This window comes from Syngnathus floridae, chromosome 15 (assembly GCF_059516105.1).
Source record: "Syngnathus floridae isolate MCC-2025c chromosome 15, RoL_Sflo_1.0, whole genome shotgun sequence".
Taxonomy (NCBI): domain Eukaryota; kingdom Metazoa; phylum Chordata; class Actinopteri; order Syngnathiformes; family Syngnathidae; genus Syngnathus; species Syngnathus floridae.
The window spans coordinates 11,839,012-11,860,756 of record NC_142427.1 but is presented as its reverse complement, the minus strand read 5'-3'; the positions used below and the strand labels follow the sequence as shown (position 1 = coordinate 11,860,756).

Genomic DNA, 21,745 nt, shown 5'->3' with positions numbered 1-21,745 from the left:
TTTCAGCAGAAAGTAACCAATATAAAATGAACTTCACAAATGCTGCAGGGTGCCCTTGATCGGGCTGCTCCCAGGTGTGAAAGCATGTCACTAAAGTGTGAAGTCATTCACAAACAGCAGATGTGCCCATCGCCCCTTTTTATTGACCCCACATTGGTTCAAAAGTGATCGCTATGATGGATATCGAGCAATTATGCTGCAAATGCACTTTTTTTTCTTGCTCACAAACATCTTGTGCTAATCTTAGATATTGAGTCTGTTGGCTTGCAGTCTGTCATGTCAACGTGGCCTTGAACAAAATGTCTCTAAGGCGTGCCAGGGGAACATCAGTGTTCTCATAAGGAAGAAAAAGACAACAATCGCGTTGTCTTCTTTCAAAATGGGAGTACTCTCGCCAGTAATAGTAGTGGTAGTAATAGTAGTAGTAGTCGTATGTCGTCGAGGTACAAGTGGTAGTAGTGTGTGTGCGCATGCACCTCCCAATAGCTCTGTCATCATGATACACTCTTGCCCATTTATATTTAGCCAGTCCCTTCTAACCTGGTGTAACCTCGTGCTACTGTTTATACAAGATTCATTCAGGTCATTGGCCATATCGTAAACAGCAAAAGCATGAGCATGCCAGGTTGCTACATTCTCTTTTTCTTCTACCTCTTCTTTTTTTTTTACTATTTAAAGTGGGTGTTTCTAGCAATTTGCATGATTGAAAAAAGTCTGCTCTAAGTCCCGACCAATGTCAGATACATAAAAAGTTGCTGTTTTTTGCCCATCTTAATGCAGCATAAGTTGGAGTCTTTATTACTATTGCGGCACGGAGCGGCCTAAAGTTAGCAGAAGTTGACTGGTTGAGCATGTTGGATGGTATCTCGCCTAGTAACCTTTGCACTGGTGTGACCTTTCATCTTTGAACTCCAACCCTGAATGCCACATAAATTGAGATACAATATCCTCCCTTTCATTCCTTCCCCCAACATGCTGAACTTTGCCCTTGAATCTTTTCACAGAAATGTGGCTCCGAGAACTCTGTCCTTTGACCTGAGGTGGAGGGAAACATTTTGACCGACAAAAAAACATTTCACTATGATTTTATTTATGTTTGTGATTTAACACGTTCTGTCAGGGACAGAGGAATAGCGGGTTGTGCACCGTTGTTAACCGGCTGCTTGCAAACTTGGGCTCATTGCTAACAATTGTGGCTGTGAGCAACAAAAGACATTTACTCAAATGTGTGGCATTACTAGAAGGTTAATGGGAATTCAGCTCTTCTGGCATTTTAAATCTTGTAAAAAGCGCGGGCAGCAAAAGAATAGCGGAATTTCAAAATATTATTTTCAAAACCAAAAAACCCGACAACAAACATGAGGTTACATCATAACCTAGATTTTGCTTTACAAAAAATCTAAAGCTGACATAGCTTACAAGGGCAATAATAATAATAATCAATAATAATAAGGAGCTGTGTTGATGGAACTGGTAAGCGCAGGAGAGCATCCTGGCACAGATGTTAGCGCAAAAGAAGTGGCAAGTATTATTAGTGAAAAATAATACAATACACTTCTACTGTATTCTATTGAACATTTACTAACGTCAACAAAAATCAGAATGAAAAACATGTGAATGCGGGGGTCAAAGGTTTGCTCTCCATTGGCCCAGCAGTGCAAACAGACGTGAGTTTAGATTCAGACGCCTGATTGTCTCCAAGGAAGAGAACCGGAGTGTCAGCAGACATTAACCTTTGACCTTTGTCTCCCCAGTTCAGGCACCCCCAAGGTTTAGGCCTGGCTCTCTGGGAGGAGGCAGGTGCAAGTAGCAAAGGGAATTTGGAAGTCACACCATACTGTAACCTTTGAACTGAAATCGGTATGGGACAGTTGTGACATTCCGCACAAACTGCAGAGAAGGTTCATCTTCGGCCATATGACACTGCAAAACACAAGTGACAGGTGAAACCTAAATGAGTTTCACAACAAATATTTAAAAATACAGCGTATTTAGTTAAAGACCCAGATTTGGTGTCACAAAATGAATTACGACAAGGTTAGTGAAAGAACTTAATGAACATAAAACACAATGACATTGCTCTTTTTTTTGGGTTCAGACACAGCAATGGACTGATGATGAGTAGATTACTCATTAACGAGTGAAACTGTCTTCATTGGTGCAACAAAGCGTGGATGCAGAGGGGAAAAAAAAGCACTTGACCTCTGTGCAAAATAAACAGACAAGAGTGATTATGACTGGATTATGGCAGACATGCTAAACAGCCATCTCAGTCATCTCGGTAAATATTCTGCTTTTGTCCTTGAAGTGTGTCAGAGAGATTAAACTGCGCCTGATAGACAATTCTCGTACAACGCCGCCGTCCGTCTCTCTCGATTTTCAATATTTTCTTGTCCGAGAAGTAATCAGCGCGATACGTTGAATTTTTACCCCCAGGAAAAAAAAGAGCTCCAGGAAAGCAAAATCGTATTTGACTGAGGTCATCATGAGGTGTTGAGAAATAGCTTGTGGGCCACTGACGCACAGACAGTTGATACTACAGTCCCCATCCAGGTATGTCAGTGTTATTTAGTTCAACGGCTTCGTGTTGGGTTTCTCTGCCGTGCTCCAGCATCAAATGGTCCAGACTTGACGTGCTGCTTTTGCAAAATGATATCATGCCCTCGCAGTGAGTAAGGTGTCCGCTTTCCCATTCAATCGTTGACTCTGCTGCTGCTGGCACATGATTGAGGCCGCGAGACCTTTTCCTTTGGAACAACAAAACAACAACACCAAAAAAAGAGCATCCATTTTGTTAAAGATTATGACATGGCTCGGTTGATATTTAAACAGTCAGCACACGCACATTCTTAAGTTCTAGCAACACTTAGCAAAATGATCCATTTTCTACTATTCCTTTAACCTAGTAAAAGCAAAGAGAAGGCAATTTTAAGGCGGATGGATGACAGCAGTGGGAATGTTTACATCTCCTCGCGCCTGTCCTCATATCTAACGCGCTTTACCCGTAGCCGCCTGTTCTGAAACTGAAAAAAATCAAGAGGAATTTTGGAGTTGTTTTGGATAACTGTCAAAGTACGGAGAAAACAGGTCACTGCGTAAGTGTAGCTGTCTCTCCGCGTTTGAGCGTGTTGGAGAGTTCACACGTGTGAATAGAACAGCAGACAGGACTAGGCCGACCGACTCCTGCATGAGCGAGCGGGCGGGCAGGCGGGCGTGAGTCGTGGTCCCCCCCCTGCGCATGCACCGGCCCTGCATCTTGTTGACCCAGTTGGTTCTCTTTGACTAATCCCCGGTGATTCTGCGGGTGGTCTGGGAGGAGCTCTCCTCCAGTTTCCTGTGTATTTGAATATCAGATGGCAAAGGCGGGGCCATAGCACTGACAAGGGATTTGACTGAAATGCCTGCCAACACAAGCCTTTTTTTTTTTTTTTTAGTTTCTCGCTTCATAAGCCCCATGTCATTCCTTTGGCACACATAAACGCAAGCATTTCTTGCTCACATTGACCCACTAGATCAGCTTGACACTGATACTTTTGTTTGTGTGTGTGTGTTTTCAAAGCTGTTGATCATCTATAGTCAGATATAAATGGAGTTTTCCCACTGACACACATGTGGAATGCGATTCTATGACTCATCTTTGAGATGATCCAATTCATCTTGGTGGTTTATGGCTCTTGTAACCTTACTCAACATCTGCAAGCATAATGACTCAGAGCTTAGAAAAAAAGAGATAAATAAAAAATGACAATTGATTATATTTTGGTCACACTGGATTCAGCAAAATCACATTGAAGCCATTTTGGGCTATGAGATCCTAACCCAAGTCAGCTGTGGAATGCAATTGGGTTACGATTGGGTTCACTCGACTTGAACTTTGGTTTGACGCGGCAAACGAGTCAAATATCAGGGACAGAGGTACTTTACTGTCCCGCTGTCACTCACCCACGTACGGTGATCAGTTAGAACACAGCTCGCTGTCCCGAGGCCCTCGTCCTTCCTCCGCCCATCCACCACTTGCCGTTCCCACGGGGCCGTTAACATCCTATTGACCCTGCTCGCTCATTATCAGATCAGCATGGAACATGCTGGGGCACTTTAACCCACACGCACACACCGTGCCGCACACACACATAGATAAGTATTTTGGCCTGCAAAGCTCCCCGCAACCACATTAGGATAGATAGCGAGCCGGGCTGTGTGTTGTTGTGTTTCCACGGAAGCGTTCATCAGTAGCTCAAGCGCCCATCGGTGCGTCTCCTTGGCAGATGCTTCCCCGTCCGTCCGTCTCTCCCTCCCTCGGGATGGCTTTGGCTTCAACATCGCCTTCTGACTGTCACTAAATGTGTTGACATAAATGTAGTGCAGCCACTAATGAGCTGCCGAGCAATGACAACTGTCAGCTCCTTAAGCCTTGTCGATATAATACAAAGGTAAATTTCAGCTCATTATTCTTTGCATGCTTTCAAATATAGATGAATATTTTATTCCTTATTTTTTTTTTTTAGACATTAGCCGCGTGTGACGACCTTTTCCGGCAATTGATATTCCTGACAAGTACGATCGTCATGTAGGCACAAAGCCAGCGCATCTAATGTTTATTGATAGCAAATCCTACATTGGCTGCGATTCTTTCAAGGCGCTATGAGAAGGCTTAATTTTGGCATCTGCATACGTGCGTGCGTACGTGCGTGCGTATTCTACTCGTGCGTACGTGCGCAGGCCGTGCGTGTTTGTTTGTGTCACACAAAAAACAGATTAACCAAAACACGGAGGTAAAATAAGCAGCCTGACCTTGCTCTGAAACTGAAAGGCAATCCTCGGAATGATCCGCGGGTCAGTAGCTTTGTCCTTCAGACAGTTAAAGTCTATCCTTCTCATCCCTTGCCTGCACCCCCACCTGTCTCTCTTATTCTTTTTTCTATCCCTCACTCTCTCTTCGCCATCCTTCTCAAGCACTTGCATTCATTTTATAGCACAAATGCCTCAAGTAACACCAGGCGTATTCATATGACACGTATAGACATACGCCACACGCACACGCACAGGAAATTTGATATGCATGTCATCTCTTCACATCTGTTCCTGGAGGAGCAGGGCTGTTTATGTTATTTGAAGACATGATTGCTCCTCATGACAAGCCCTGATGGCTCTGATGTGTCCGATCTGCTACTACGCCTCAAAGGCAGATGATGCTAAGACAGCAGCAGACACTAGCTGTATTTGAAATATTTCACGCTTCAACACTATTGCGACTCGAGATTTTTGAAGTGACATTTTAATTGCTGCTACATTGAGCACTTTTTTTTCCTTCCAAATGGTTGTTTGGAAAGCATCAAAATATGAGCAGAGTTTGCAAAATAATTAGCAGGTTAGCCGCTGCAAACTGGCTGTGGAGTCACTTGATGAATATCTAGCCATCTATCATTTCATTTGAAATAAATTGGCGACCAATGACATTCGTAGGAATGGGGAAGTGAAGCCATTTACCGCTATATCCCAGATTCAATTATTGACCCCGCCCTGCTGTTGCTTTTTCCAAGTGTGACCTTTAACTGTGCCGCCGTGTCTGTCTGCTGCCCGCCAGGATAGATTTGCCTTGATTTCTCTTGTGTTGTTTAGGATTTGTCGAGCCCGAAACACAAATGCGTAGCAATCATTGTCATTTGCCATAACGGTGTATTCAAATGAGGTGACGGACTGATCGACCCCTGTACATACGAGCTGTCAATATGATTGTAAATAGAGTCGTTATGTTGAAAAATGCTGTTGCGTTAGCAGATCCCTAAGCCTCCTTGTCAACCCCCAGCATCTCTGCCAAAGAATGACGGATCGATAGAAGAGCGGCGGCAGTGACGAAATAGAGAGATTCGGGATTTACATCGTCCCCTGACACGCTCGTATAAACGTGATAAAGAGACTGCACGCTGACAAGGACACCATTTCTCATTTAGCCGCAAGTTCAGAGATTTGCCATCTCTGGCCGAGTCTCTTTTAGCCGAATTTCAGCATGATAACCTTTGTGAATTATTTAGTTTATTGACCTCTGCGGGGATTTAATATGAAGGTCGTTTCCTGCTGGCAGAGCAAGCTCCAGTGGGGTCCTCAGGTGACATGGCCAAGGTCGCCCGTCTCCCTCCAGTTAATAATATATTTGTCACACGCGGTGTTAGCCTCCGACACAGCGCTCCTGCCTTCCGCTTGATTAGTGCTACCAATAAGGGCTGCCAAAGATAATAAAGTAGACATTGGCTTAAGGAGATGTGTCAAATGTCTACCGCCGCCGCTGCTGCGTCTTTCTCCACACACACACACAAATTCACACCCTCTGCCTCCCTCCCTTCCTCCCTCTCTCTCCGCCTCCTCCCGTCTGTTCTCTTGTTTTATTGTTTCCGAGATGAAGGTTAAAGGGAGATGCTGAACAGACAGAACAGCCCGAGGGCCATTGAGGGCCTGGCTGCAGTAGGCAGTGCTGTGGGTACCAGCAGCAGCAGCAGCAGCATTAGAGACCCCCCCCCCCCTCCCCCCGCCCACTAAGGATAGCTGTGATGTGTCAGAGGGGCATAAGGGCCAGTTGGCCGGAGCCACGGGGGCAAGTGGGTTATAGTGTCTGATGAACAAGGGTGGCAGGCTGGAGAGAGCTTCTGTTCCCTGACCACGCCTGTCGCTGATAACACACAAATCTATGGAGTCTTATTAGCGCCCACAACAAAATAGTGCCCCTGGGTGAAACTACGGGAGACTTATGGCAAAGGAGCAATACAGTAGCAAATATTTTCTGGCGCAGCGCACTAATGAACTTTGTGCAGGCGGTGATGACAGAGAGAGAGCGAGGGGGGGGGGGGTTCAATCTTTAAGGGCTGAAGTAGCCTTTAGTGCAGTGTTATTGATTTGTTTGTATGAGTGCTGGTAATAATGGACAGTTCAGGAGGACCTGCAATCACAGAAAGGTGGGAGAAAAGGTGGCACAGTCAAAACTCAGATGCACTCTGCCTGCTTTTTGACCTTTGTGCTCATTTACTATTTTCAAAAACGGATACACATGATTTTGTTGTCATGGTTTTAGTTAGCAACATTACAAGGTCATCGTTGCAAAGAGTTCATTTTAATTATATATTGGTGAGTATTTACGGAAATATTTATTTTTAAGCTGTTCTTTGTCCGTCAGCCTTGGTGTTGATATGCAAACCACAGTGTTCAAATTTGATGAAGGAAGGGCGACACTTTACTGAGTAGCTTTCTACTTCCTGGATTATTTTTCACCAGGTCAAATTCAGGTGAACCCAGATTATTCAACACCTGTGTGATAAGCATTGACAATGATATCAGGCATTCATAGTGAATTAAAATGCTCAAAATTCCAAGAAACCTTTAGAATGGCGCAAAAGATTTGATTCATTTTTGAGACCTTGGACTGCTTGCTAGCCATAACCAGATACAGATTTAGCTTTTTCAAAACTGTCTGATTATTAGGAAGTTTTGTCGGAAATGATCTGACTTTTAACACAGTCTGATTATTGCGAAAAATATATATAAATAAAATTAAGAAAGGTTTTCATTGCGTATGTGAATGAACACAATGTCATTTGTATCAGCAAGAAAGTCACGTATCCAAGCAAGGAAAAGGATCATTTGAGAAGAACACAATTAAGACAGTATCAGTACCAGGCTGATGAAAACATTCCCATCCAAAATTAAAAGTGGCTGGCGAGAGTGAGTCAAAATGGCAGGTTAAATCTTCCAGGACATTAGCGTGATCTATGATTCAACTAGAGGAGGGACAAGGTACATGTTCTCTGAATGAATAGATTTGTTGAGTCTATTAATGACTTTCTATTCTAGACCTTTTCCTCTATTATCGGAAATGCCCGACGCCATCCATTACCTGGCTGATTCCAATCTTATAAATCATTATTCTCATCCACACCCCGACCGACATGGCCATAGGCTCAATCCTATGAATCTTGTTTGCTAAATCCAGATTAACTTGTCCCATCTCTGTATCTATAGAACATATGAGGAGGATTAATGGCTACAATGCTTTTCATTATATAGCTGACAGATTTGTGTCTGACAGCATTAACATTCCTTGGACCTTACTTTCTCCATCTGTGCTTGAAGGCCCAAAATCACAAACCTAACAGAGCGATATACAAAATAGTCCATTTGAAGATGTTGCCTGCTGATTGGATGCAAGCAGAGACATTTAAGGTAGCCACAGAGCTCATTTGCAACAGGACAAGCCTATTATAACAGCAAATAAAACAATATTGATTTTTTTTTTCTTCTCCTAAGTGGCAATGGGTCTGTGCATCTTATTGATTCGGATCATGCACTTATCACTCTAGACCCAGAGTTTGCCGATGTTAAGCACAGGTCTCGGGTCTTAATTATTACGGTTCCGTGTCTAACGATGCTCAAGCAATATACCTGCATTTGACCTTCTCTATTGACTGGCTAAGAAAAAATAATGTTGACCCAATGGCAGAGGATAACATTTTATTGTTCAATTATTTTCTAGCAAGGGCTGACCTTTGACTGAGTGACATGTTTTGCGCTCATCTGGTTGGTGAAGATCCATTGATATACAGTGCGAGCGGGAAAAGTGTAACACTGACCTTGTGACCTCAAGTCACCGCTATGTTAATGCTAATGAAACTTACAATTTGTTTGACACCTTTCGCACTTCTTTCGGTCATGTGACATGAAATTTGTTCTGAAAAACTAAAATCCATTTTTTGAACGTTTGGCTCGGAAAAGATTACGCTGCTCTCTGTAAGGATTTATAAAGCAATACTCGCCGAATGTACGGGGGATCTCGGTCATCGATTAACGGGCTAAAAGGGAGCAATACCGCACAAGGTTCTGCTGTCAATCGTTGAATCTCGCTACGAGGTCAATCAATGGTTCCTCGCCGTGCTCTCCCTCTCTTGTTCTCTCTCTTTCCAGTGATCTTCTCAGATCAGTGGAGGAGGGAGAAAAATCAATGAAGTAAAGTAATCACTTGGCGGAAGATACAAGCGAGGCCCGAGGCCCGCTCGGCTACCTGAGTTCCATTTCACGCATCAGCGACTGCAACACAAACACACAGCGCTTGCTCGGGCTTCCATCTTAAACAACATGAGCAGCCCCTGCCCTGCCCCTACCCTGCCCTGCCCTCCACACTCCTTTGTGACCCAGAGGAAGCTCCCAGATTGCACTGCGGCGACTGACTAGCGAGCTATTGATCTGCAGTCTCGGTCGGGCCTGGCACGATTGGCCGTGGCGCATTTCCAAAATGTCAACTGCCGCTGCCATCAAGGCTATGTGGCTCCTGATTATTGATTATTCTGGATAATAAGCCATTTGAAGAATTAAAGTCATGTAGTCATTCTGGTGAGGTTGCCAGTCAACAAGGTAATCATGTCTTCTTCAAAGTACACCATGTGATCGACTACACCAACAAACTGGGCAGACACCTTCTTATTAATTTAATAATAATAATAATAATTTAAGTAGTATTTATTAATTAGGTTAAGTTCAGCAACAGGTGGAATTTTTTTTCTGAAACCTCGTGGCTATACTGTCAAACTGGTAAAACCTATTTTGGAAAAAACACACCATAAATGATCTGGGAGGGGCAGCCGTTGAGGAAAAAAACCAAAATATATTTAAAAAAAAAACAAAAAACAATACCACACTCAAAATATGCAAGAATATACAGTACATATTTGCATTTGTATGGCAGGTGATCAAGAATTGAAATGCATGCATAAAAAAATGGGTTATTTCTATTTCCATCATTTGAAAAAAAGAATTCTTTTTGAATTGATTTCAACTTTTCACGGTCTCCTTTCACTCCTCACATTTGGAGCAGCACAAACAACCCCCTCCCTCCTCTTTACCTTGGGATGGCTTCAGAGAAGAGTGGCTGGAGAATCACACTTGGTAGCAAGGCCAAGAGCCACGGGTGGCGATTTATTTGCTCAAATGCAAATGACTGCATCGAGTGAAGAAGTGCTGTACTCACAAAGGACCTGAGGGAGAGATGAACAATGTTTCACAGAGGTCAGGTTAAGAAGGGGATGGCCGGCCGGCCGCTGCATTAAATCCCACCTAGACATATTTCAGCGTGTCCTTAGGCCTCGCCAAGCATACGGGGTCAATACGGGCCAGTCATTTGTGGCGAGGTTATCAATTTAATGCTGACCTTTACAAGTTTACACACGGGCAAGTGCAGAAGTCCTGTTAAACAGGTAGCATCTGAATTTTTTTTTTGTAATGGTGTTGAATCTTGAAGGAGGATTTCATGCATGACCGTGTCTGATCCAGTCTGGAGTCTGACCGCAATTGCACAAAGAAGGTGGAAGAAGTGAATACTTTCTCACACAGCCTGATTCTGTTACGCCACTCACTATCTCAATTCCAATCCCCGTCAGTACCTTTCAGACACAACAGCAACGTGGGAAAATATTGCCCTTGACAAAGAAGTTGGGTGCAACCTATGACCACCGCAATGGACTTTTCTACTGTAGTCTTCTGAGAAATGCTTGGTGGGCCATGTTTTTTTTTTGCCCTGCTATATGAGGACATGGCCACTGTCAAGGTTGAGTGACGTTAACGTGGAGGGGAGGGGGTAGATAACTCTGTCGCAAGCTGTTGAGTTTTCCTTTAGCTTATAGGCAGAAGATGTTCCTGAGTGGCACAGGGTCACCCTGATCTCTGATGACTCCTGTCCTCCTCCCTCCTTTTCCCCTCTCCTTGTCTATGTGTTTTGTGATGTTATCTTAAAGTGGCCTCCCACTCACTGCTGTTCCCTGAAGCCGCCTCACTGTTTTTGTCCTAGCAGGCCTTTCCAAATGGCTATGAGTGAATGTGGATGCACTCAAGTTGATCTTTAGTGGATCTGTTCGAGGCCAATTATACATGTAAATTTTCATTTGTTACAGTTTACGTAGTTTTACAAAGAACAGAAAGTTTGACCTTCTTTTGGAACAACGGCTTTGCTTCCAGCTGTGTGCCTTCCCATCGCTACACGTTCCGGTGTCACTTGTTTTTTTTCTTCCCCCCCCATGTTGGGTCTGTTTATTTTCTATTCTGATCATGCAAGGTACTCGGTTCCACACAAATCAAGTACACCTTCAGATGTCGTTTCTCCGCAGGGGGGCTGAGTGATGGAGGAGAATATGCGGCGCCTCCTCATGAGGGCTCCGAAATTGATGTGGCCTTTTGGCTCTGGAGAGGGTGACCTTAAAAAAAAATCAAAAACACTCAGCAAGCGGCGCAGCCACTGTCTCACTGCTGATCAATCTCAATCTTGCACTCAGCCTCCCTCAATGCTATTCAGACTCAGGAAGCTGTCAAAGACCAAGTGCTCTTGGCTTTAAATTCTTGATATGTGCGAGCAGGTAGAACGAATGCCACCGAGCACTGCGGGCAGATAAAGTGCAATTGGTTGAATATTGAGAGAATGTCTAGTGCGTAACTACATTAGAGTCAGATAGTGAGACAGCACTGATGGAGAAAGAAAGCCATTAGAGAGGTATGAAGTGGCAGACACCTCCGGAATTCAAATGCGGGGGAAATGTCCGATAAGCTAGTGCTATCTGATATGCCTTTTGATATTTTTTTGCCTTCTCGAGTGGCAAAAACACTGCAGAAAGAGGGAGAAAAATCATAAAATAATCATAAAATAAATAATATAACAATAAAAACCCACAAATATATTATAAATAATATAAATATAATATAAATATAAAATAAAATGCTTTTAGGTTTTAAACTACGAATGGAAATACAAATATGAGGCAGTGTGGTAGAATAATTGTGAGCAGATCTCATTCAGAGTTTTCTACACATTCTCCAAAATGAACGTTCAATTAAGTAGAGAAGCTGGATGATAGAGAACAACTATGTAAGTTAACTTTTGTTTAATTGCAGGGACAAACTACTTGGGAGCAAAAGTTTCTTTGACTTTATTTTTCTCATCCGGTCGGGGGTGTTAAATGCACTACCAAAGGATTTGGAAGAAACAAAAGAAAGTACAAAGAATGATCACACTGTGTACTGGGAGCCAAGTGTTGCGGAAAAAACAGGGCATGTTCAGGAAGTATGCTTAAAAAGCCTCAAATGTGTATAAAACATCCGCAACACAAGCCACACAACAAAAGGATTGAGCGCATCAAGACAAACACGGTCGGTCCCTATAGTCCTATATTACCTCAACCTGCATGTGGCTCCGCCTCCACCTCCCACCATGACCCTGTCATTCTGTCCGCCTTTTACCGACTCATTACTCCCGCCACCTATCTGCCACTGCTCACCATCCCTCGTCCACCTGTTCGTTCTCCTCATCCCATCTTCCCCGCAGCTCGGCTCCCCGATGATGTCAAGGTAGGCCACGTGATGAGTCACACACACTCCTGACCTTTCATTGCACCTTAAGGAAAGAAGGATTTTTCGTCTCTCTCGTGACGGGGCTTCAGCCTGGCGCTGGACGGAGAAGAAGGAGGGCGGGGGGGGGGGTCGAGGGGGCTTGTGCTGTCAAGGCGCAGAGTGTCATGCATGACCCCCAGTTGACCCGCAGGCTGACAGGAGGCACAACGGCTATTTGTTGTCTGAAACACCTTTGAGGAAGATGTCAGGGGCCATCTTTGTGGCACATCACCTGCCCCCTGAGACCTTCTGGATACACCTCACCTCCACCTTTATGAACAACCTCCATCCAAACACTTTACAGATGATATGTATCTCATCCATAAGAGCAGTGAACTCATAGATGGTGGCCCCGTGGAAATTGTAAAAATGGTCATTTTTGTCTTCTGTCAGCTGCAAGCAGCACCAACGTTTGGATTCTCAGAAGTGGGATTATGTTGGTGATAAGTGACAGTTACTTTCATTTGATGTAGTATTTCTCATTTGGAATGTGTAGGTTGTTGTACGTAAGCGAGCCGAGTCCTACTTTCCTTGGCGCCTGCCTCCCAATGACAAACCCCTTTGTCAGTGACAGGGGCTTTGTAGAGATTTACATGCCTATGCGGGGATTTTTTTAATTGACATTATCCAGAACAATGGTGCATACTAAGGGATGGAACTAGGTCACAAACGTATTATCCATTTTATGTTTTTGACAACACTTTTATCCTATTCTATCTTTAGATGCAAAGGAAGCATTTCATTATTTGCGCCTTTGATATTTGCTTATGCAGCCGCTGAAAAACACGTCTTGTTGTTCAAGTGCAATATAGTGAAAAGAAAACCTTGTAAGACAGGAAATATTCTGCCCATAGACACGTTTCAACAGTTTTTATGCCGGTCACGCTTATTTGACTTGAGATTTTGTTTCAATTAATTTTGCAAACTCCAAAATGATTTTGCATCAGATGTTGGCCAGGTTGTCACCATCCAAAGTGGTCATGAAAGCATAGCGGGTGAACTCTGGGTCACCAAAGGCCATTTAGGGCTAAGAGTAAAAGCACCACCAAAAAGTGTTCATGGAGGCTCTCACAATCTAGCCGTGATCACACATCCGCTTAGCCTCGTTACATTTCTCAGTGTGTCTATAAGTTTAACGGCCTACAGTGACACAATAGATTAGTTTAAAGAGGAGTAAACAGAGAGTTGAGGAAAAGGTTTCCACATCCCTTGGGGGGGGCAGACAAGAAAAACTATGAAGGCCAAACCAAAAATAAAGAAAAAGACGGTGGACTTTGTTAAATAGTAGCTTGCTTAAAGCACCTATTTAGTCAATGAAAATATTATTTCAATGTTATGTTTCATTATTTTGGTTTTATTTATTATATTTGATGTTGAATTATTTTGTGACTTTTCTATATGACCCTGGGGGTTTAAAGTTTGATCTCACCCATCTTTCAATGGCTATCAAACCGGCAATAGCTAGCCAAGTGCTGTTTGCGCATGATTCCCGCGCATGTTGTTGTCAGAGCAACATCTAAAGCAGCGTGGTTGTTTGTTTTGTCGTTGATATGGACCAATGTCAGCTATCTCTCGGGGGCCTTCTTCAGTTCCGTGCCCTAGGCAATGGACTGGCCCTGGTGTCATGTCCTCTTTGTGACATTACTCCAACCTGATGGTTGAAGGGTGAATACGGCCCCTGGGACACATGACTGGAGATGGCGAGCGAGATGGCTTCGTGAGAGTGACATTTAGGATAGAAGTGGCTTGAAGAATGACACTGCTGTGCCAACACATGGTGCCAATGTCAGCGTGATCTAACCTAGTCATGAAAATCCTGATGACCCCCCCCAAGAATTTAACAAGACGTTAAGGCGGCTTGTTTGCTTCAGGGCAGATTTAGCTGTGTCGATTTTAATGTAAAAGCCACAATGATGGTTGGTCTATTTTTAGGTATTGTGTGAGGTTTTTTTTTTTTTTTTACAAGCCAGCCATTTACAGTCTGCAATTGCTACCAGGATTGGGCACGCTTAACATTTGAGATCTACTTTGAATACTAACACGACTTTTTCTTTCCATTTCTAGCCACAAGTGTGAATAACTTCAGGCTCATTTTAAAATGATTACTCCAATCATTTTCCATGGTGAATTTTCAAGTATTTCAAAAGGGAGGAGAGGCATATGTATCATACGCAGGCTGAGAAGAGATATTCATGTACGGAATGCTCTGGGAAATAGTATTTGTATGATATAGGTCATAACAGCTCTCAATGTCAGCGCAGCACAAAATCCAATTATCTTAGTCATACGTGACACGCCGACCTTTGACTTAACATTCAAATGGTGGAGCATTTCGGCGGCGCCCGTCGAGCCGTGGGAGGTATGAAAAATAGTATTTCTTTTTGACTATACGCTTATCTTGAACCGGAGCCCTATTTATATAAGCTCTGTGTTGTGTCCTTCATCACTCATGGCAACTTCAACTCCCAAGGAGAATGGAGATCAGATAGGGAGGTCCAGCATCAAGGAGAGGGAAGCCATTTAAAGGTGACATTTTAGTCAACACAGCAGATGCTGCCAATCTGTCTTTCCTTGGCTCCGTCTTCTGCACTCCTATCACTTTCTCTCTGTGCCTTGCCATCGCTCTTTCTCGTGCCTTTGCTTTGCTCCCTCTTTCTCATTCCCCTCCGTTCGTTCACCATCCCCCTTTTGCTGACGAGGCAAAGAGGAACCGGCGTAATAAAAGGAAGCACTAATGAAAGGTCAGCGGGGTCACCGTACATGCATACCTTTGGCGGACAAGAGGTCGTTTACTGTATTCCAAGGGGACGGACTGTTTCACTTTTTGACTGGGACGAGAGGTTGTCAAAAGTTCAAAAGGTTGCAAGAAAGGTCACCGGGTCACCACCTCCGGCTTGAGACTCTGTACATCACCGAGTCAGAGGTCAACACAGGAATGCCAGGATAAACTAGGGGTCAAAGGTGTTGCCTCCAGCTCCTCTATGAAAAAAGATGGCGGAATTTGAACTCAAACTAGAGGTCAAACTGTAACCACAGCAGGTACAGGCCCAAAGTTTCACCGAGATTTAATATTGTAATTTTGTGCAGTGAAGGGCGTATTACATGATGGAGCATATTTCATTCAGACTGTCAAAAAGGAATTAGAGTGTTTAATTAAGGTGCAAGAATGACTTTTGCTGCACTGAATAAAATTTATGTAAGTAATATACAGCAAGATCCCACGGCGGCCATTCTTACCAACACTCAGAGCAGTAAAAGGTGTTGGCTGCAAGAGGGAAAAAAAAATAAAGTCCAAATGTTTAAATAATGTAAATAAAGCCATTCAGAGCTTCGGGAGATTAAATTAACAGTTTAAATTTTGTTACCTGCATTATCTCAACGGAGAGACGAAAGCAAGAATTGATCTCAATTGAATCTGAGGTAGTCAACAGTGAGGGAGGGCAGTGGTGGAAATTCAAAGGGGAGGACACTGCCATCTCCTGGAGGATTCCATTTAGATTTACAAATGCCTAAATCCACCTGAAAGTGGACATATTTGACAAATGGAAAATGCCATATTGTTTGAAAATTACAGATGATTTTTTTTAATCTTATTAAATTGTAAAGTCCACAGTCACCCACATCTCGAAGATCTTATTTCAAATAGTATAGTATAGTATAGTATAGTATAGTATAGTATAGTATAGTATAGTATAGTATAGTATAGTATAGTATAGGATAGGATAGGATAGGATAGGATAGGATAGGATAGGATAGGATAGGATAGGATAGGATAGGATAGGATAGGATAGGATAGGATAGGATAGGATAGGATAGGATAGGATAGGATAGGATAGGATAGGATAGGATAGGATAGGATAGGATAGGATAGGATAGGATAGGATAGGATAGGATAGTAGTGACAAAATTATTAAAAGTCACTGTTGCTGTTCAAATACACCTGGACCTTTTTTGCTGTTTCTTTTCTTTTACTAATTGTAATATTAAAACCTTTAGACACAAAAAGCACAGAGGATTACATTTAACCTTATTGGGGAAAAGAAGCCAAACAAACTTTGCCCGCTAGGAGGCCTTCATTGTAATCATTTCAGACAAAAGGCCCGTCCATCCGTCGGTATGCTTGTTGATTGTTTTGTTGCAACGGGTTGCCCGGACCGTGTTGGACAGTGCCGGCCGGCCGGCTCACTGCATCTATTGGATTAGGGAGGGATTTTAAACTGGGATTAGGCTATTGGGCTGCAGGCAGCATGGGGTGAGCATGGGTGAGCCTTTACATCACTGGTGGGATGTGTGAAAGTAGTCGGACATCACAGAGTTGCGTCTTTTTCTTTTTGCTCCACTTGCTTGACTGTCTTGGGCACAGCGATTGATGAATCATGAATCTGTTTTGCTTCACTCTGGTAAGAATCAATTTTTGCCGAACATAATACTCGAAAGATAATCCTTGCAGCGATATAGAGGAGCTGTAACGTTATTGTTGACACCAATCTCTCTTGTATGCTGTTTCGTAAGATTAATCCAAATACAAAGACTAGCTACAATATTATGACCACTTGCCTATTTAAACTAGTGTATTTTTTGTCTTTACATTAAGTGCTATGATATATAATAATAATAATAATAATAATACCATTGACTCCTGTTTGATGAACCCTTTTTTTTTTTTTTTTTTAATTTTGAACTTTTTTTTGTCTTCCTGTGTTTGTCTTCAGGATGGCTCCTCAGAGAGCATCTATGAAGCACCCCATGATTCATCACTGAAGGACGCGTTACCAAAGTACCACTGCAGCCCTCTTCTAAGGCATAGAGCTCAATGGACTGGCTCAGATCCAAATATTAGTGATGTAAGTTTATCAGACTACTCACAAGTCAGTCAGACACCGCTATTGCATAATAGGGGCAGATTTGAATCCAGTTCAAAATATGTATGTCATTATTTAAACAATTCATAGTTGAATCATTTCGGGCTTTCTTTTCTTTTTATATTTCAACTTCATTTGTTTTTTTTCCCCCCCAAGGTCCAAACATCAAATAATGCACGATTAAAAAGAAACAATAGAAGGTATGTGCATCATTTTATTTGGGCAAGCAAGTTTAGCTAAGTCAACTATTATCCAACTTTTTTTCTTAATAATTTTGTAGGTCTTGTATCCCAACTTCAGCAATAGAAAACGAAACATCAGGTTAGTGGAAAGTATTTACTATGATATTTGACTCTCTTTGGTAATGTTTATCTTTTGAATCACAAGTTATATAAAGATGCTTTTGGTAAACGGTGTTTTCTTTTACAGAAACAGATTATACTTGTTGGACAGCATCGGGTCTCGGAAATGATGTTCATGATCAAGAGACAGAACTAAGGACGGGTAGGTGAAGATTTATTGCATTTACTGGAATGACATCAGTCAGCACACAAATGTTGTCTAAATGAGTTCCTTCCTGATCTTTACATGGACCTCAAAAGTCAGCTGTCAAAGCAGCACTGAAGATCCAACGAAGGGGCTGAAGTCTGGAAAGACGAAAGATGCTCTACCAGTTCAGGTAAAAAAACAAAAGAGCTATATTACACTGAATTTTAATTTTCAGAGAGATGTCAAAAGTGAGATTTTCTAATGTCACTCAAAGACAACTCATTACAATGATTCGCCTGGCTGAGCAGAGTTTAGCTTTGCGTAATCCTTTGCTCACATGACTTTGTGCGCCAGGCATGCAGGTAGCAATGCACGTGTCAGCGCATGTGAGCAGACGTGACACAAGCCGTTTGTCCTCTACGTGTCCGAGTAGTGAAAAGAAGCTCCCCCAAATGTTACTTCTTTAATCTCCTGATGTTTGAGAACAACTGAAGGCAAGCATGCGAGTGAACGTGGTCACTTGTACTGTCTGCCAAATCAGATTCACCGTTCTCTTTAATCTCTTTTATAACCTTTAATCTTCTTTAAAGGACCCTGCACCTAACTCTTTTCACATGGCCAATAGTCTTGAGGAAAACAGCTCAAGAAAAGAAAAAAAAATGGCAACACTCGTAAGCAACATTGTGCTCACTCAAGTATGAACGCTATGATATTCCAGAGTGGTAAAAGTGCAGAAGAGAAAGATGGAGCGCTGACTTCCACAGCAAGAAGACTGAAGATGTTTCATGATTTGGTGCAAGCCAAAAAAAGAAATCAGGATGCTTGTGGAAAAGGAAAGAACCAGCCTAACAAGAGCAGTGAGTATTTGACTTTTGTATCCATATTGGGACAGTATGATTGTTGTTATAATACAAATGGACTTGTTGCCAGATAATTCATCCCACGTGTTAAGTAACAGCAACCCGGTATTGAGCTGCATCGGCCTCGGCAAACGGACTGAGGAAAAATCTTCTGGAGATGCTCAGCAAGAAGAAGTCAAAAACCCAAATGAGAATTTAAGGACGAAATGTGTTTGGAACCCATCGGACTGTTCTCAGGCCTGTTCGCCTTTCTATTCTACGTGCCACCTCCCTGGACACGAGCCGCCATGGCTTTGCGGTAGCAACTTGTTGCTTTCTCAGGCAACGCAATGGGAACGCTTTGAGAGTCTGATTCGGGAACTGGACAGAAAAGAATTGGAATTTTCATCAGCCACAATTGCAGATTCAACCAAAGATATTCAACCCACACAAGACAAAGTAAGATTTCATGCTATTAGATGATGTTCAACTCTCCCTTACAGGTATGGCCAGCCTATAAATGGCTTTTATATAGAGATTATATAGATCATATTATATACATATATATATAGTATGCATATATATACATATATTTATATAATTTGAAGTTTGAACTAAAGTAACCCTCAATCTAAACACTGTATGGCTTTTGGAGGTTGACCTAGATTCAGAACAGAAATGAAAAAAAAAACAAATGCCAAGGAATACATCATTTGGGCAGCTGTCGTCCATCTGTCATTGCATTTAATCTCCCACTTGCCCCGACAGATGATCAAATTTGGAGATTTTCACACCCGCACGGCGCTGTCGCCTGTGATGAAATCACATGATACACACTCTTTGGTAAGCGTTTACCTACCCCTCTTGAAAGTGTGCATTGTAACCATGAGCTCTCTTTTACCGTTTGTTTTAAAGCTGGAAAAGAATGGATGCAAAGCAAGCCAGAACCAGACTGAGGACCCACCACGGGCTGACACCACAGCGGAGAAACAAGTTTCAGTTGTCATCGTACGTCCACAAATCCATCTATCTGGGATAGATCATTTTATCTGACTGCCACTACTGGAAAAAAAGAATCTTGACGATCTCAAGCAAATGTTTCTTTTTATTGCAGCGTGTCGACACCCCAAAAGCAGAATCTAAGAAGAGAGAATCTGGTGTCGGAAGGATCTTTGCTGAAGGATGCAAGCTCTCCAGTAATTCAATGGAAAGCCTCTATAGTAGACAAAGTTCCTCAAGTAAGAATACAAGAAAAAGCATTCCAATTGGAATCACTGGCCAACTGCAATTTTTTTTTTCTTAATCCAAATCCCACTTATTCTCCTTCAAACACTATTTGAGCAAGTAGGATCATTTGATTGTAATTTCCCATTTCAGGTGGAGTCACAAGTGATTGTTCCAGTAACAGAGACAGTCTCCGGCTAGAGGATGAGCTCGTTTGCGCAAGACACTTCTGTGGTCGAGCGAGAGTCCATACAGAGTTTATGCCGAGTCCGTACGACACGGAATCCCTCAAACTCAAGGTATTCAGCTCTAAGAAGTGACGAAATATTCAAGTGAAAGATGTCAATATTCCCAAAAGTCCACATTACGACTAATGTCTTATTCAGGTTGGTGACGTGATTGACATCATCCACAAGCGCCCCAAGGGAATATGGACTGGGATGCTGAACAACAAAATAGGCACCTTTAAATTCATCTACGTGGAAGAGTTCACGGAGGAACTTCCTGAGACACATAAAGCAAGCCCAAAATGTCGATCCACTATCCATGAAGTGTTGAGGCGCCTCAGTTTGGAGGTTGTTTTTATTTTTAATGCCCAAAACATTTGATATCACTGAGTATTTTGCTGACTAGAACTTGTGCACTTGTATTGCCAGGAATATTCCAATTCTCTGCAGCAGAACGGCTATCAAACAGTAGATGACTTAATGAGGCTGAAGGAGCATCACCTGACAAAACTCAAAGTGACTGATCCAGAGCACAGGCATCGTCTGCTCGCTGCTGTCGAGTCCTTGCAACAACTGCGTTACAGTGAGTAGTGAGGAACTCACGTGGCATCATGCCAGACCTTTTATACATCTCATAACTACAGAAAGATGATTCGGAATTTTAAAAAGATGAGTGGAAAAGAAAAAGTTCATTTGGCTTCATTATCATTCCGTTTGAATGAAATGTTTTTAACTCATTGGATGTTGATTCTTATATATTTTTAAGTGCAATTTTAAGGCTAACAAAACTAAACTTTTTTTTTGTTTTAAAGATGAAGAGTCCTTAGTCCTATGCAACGCTGTGACAGTATGTTCTCTTCACCACAGCTAATTGTCACTTGGAGAAGGAGCCCAATCAAGAGGCCAAGACCGAGAACACCAAAGGAGACACAAATACCTGCTTGAGAGACTCTGGCTGCCACATGACCTCTGACAGCACGGACATCAGCCGAGAGGACACAGAGCTTCAATTTCCTTGCGAACCTGTCCAGATGACAGCTTCGTGAAATGATATCTAGTGGCCCGAACCAAAGTTTATATTTACTTGCATCAACATAATCATAAACATTGTACAGGAATTTACTCTTTGCAGAAATAAAATATTTTATGTATTTTATGTGATGATCAATGACTGGAAAAAATATCAGATAAAATGACTGAATAGCATCAATTCAGAATGTAGTCAAAGTTCAATTCATCTGATACAACTCCTCAAAATACATCCACAAGAAGTAAAACTACACGTTGCTAAAATCTGCAGAAAGACTGATGCTAAGCTAATGCTATGAAAACGAGGGCATCATAGACACACAGTAACATAAAAGTAAAATACAGTTTATAATTTGTGTGTCATTTCAAACTTACCGCTTTACTGTGTCCGACGTTTCCATAGATTAAAGGAAGTGAAGCCTCAATGAAACCAAGTCTTTGGGCAAATCTCCACTTCGGCATCGTTGAGTCCTTCCGGGTAATAAAGATGGCGGATTGGAGAAACCGTTTGGCTGCACCCATTATTACCTTGTTTGGTAGAGACTGGGACATAAACGATAAAAATACATCATAGATCAAACTGAACGGAGTAAAAATATCCCCCAAACAGATTATAAAAGTATCTCCAAGTGCACAATCAAATGTATTTAAAAGGTAAAGAAAA

General features: G+C 42.4%; 1 protein-coding gene and 1 long non-coding RNA gene across 2 annotated transcripts; one reads left to right on the top strand and one right to left on the bottom strand.

Moving 5' to 3' along the window:
• Positions 1-1,561: 1,561 nt before the first annotated feature.
• On the bottom strand, positions 1,562-21,658 carry LOC148386737 (uncharacterized). Its single transcript, XR_015863239.1, has 4 exons — positions 21,457-21,658; positions 20,990-21,075; positions 9,882-10,013; positions 1,562-1,923 (listed from the first exon to the last, which is right to left on the bottom strand). It is a non-coding gene; the product is annotated as an uncharacterized LOC148386737 (long non-coding RNA).
• Positions 16,662-21,203, top strand: samsn1b (SAM domain, SH3 domain and nuclear localisation signals 1b). Its single transcript, XM_088399439.1, has 15 exons — positions 16,662-16,811; positions 17,124-17,255; positions 17,430-17,473; positions 17,554-17,594; positions 17,703-17,777; positions 17,876-17,952; positions 18,481-18,619; positions 18,693-19,060; positions 19,370-19,444; positions 19,517-19,609; positions 19,716-19,839; positions 19,979-20,124; positions 20,212-20,400; positions 20,482-20,635; positions 20,920-21,203. Exons 1-15 carry the CDS (start codon positions 16,788-16,790, stop codon positions 21,096-21,098), a joined length of 1,860 nt encoding a protein of 619 aa, XP_088255565.1. The 5' UTR covers positions 16,662-16,787; the 3' UTR covers positions 21,099-21,203.
• Positions 21,659-21,745: the final 87 nt, after the last annotated feature.

What these genes read in the sequence shown, in the direction of transcription:
- samsn1b (XM_088399439.1), top strand. Translation starts at nt 16,788, where the DNA reads ATGAATCTGTTTTGCTTCACTCTG. An exon ending in TTCAACCCACACAAGACAAA is followed by an intron (nt 19,061 to 19,369) that starts GTAAGATTTCAT and finishes TTGCCCCGACAG; the next exon opens with ATGATCAAATTTGGAGATTT. An exon ending in CTTGCAACAACTGCGTTACA is followed by an intron (nt 20,636 to 20,919) that starts GTGAGTAGTGAG and finishes TCTTCACCACAG; the next exon opens with CTAATTGTCACTTGGAGAAG.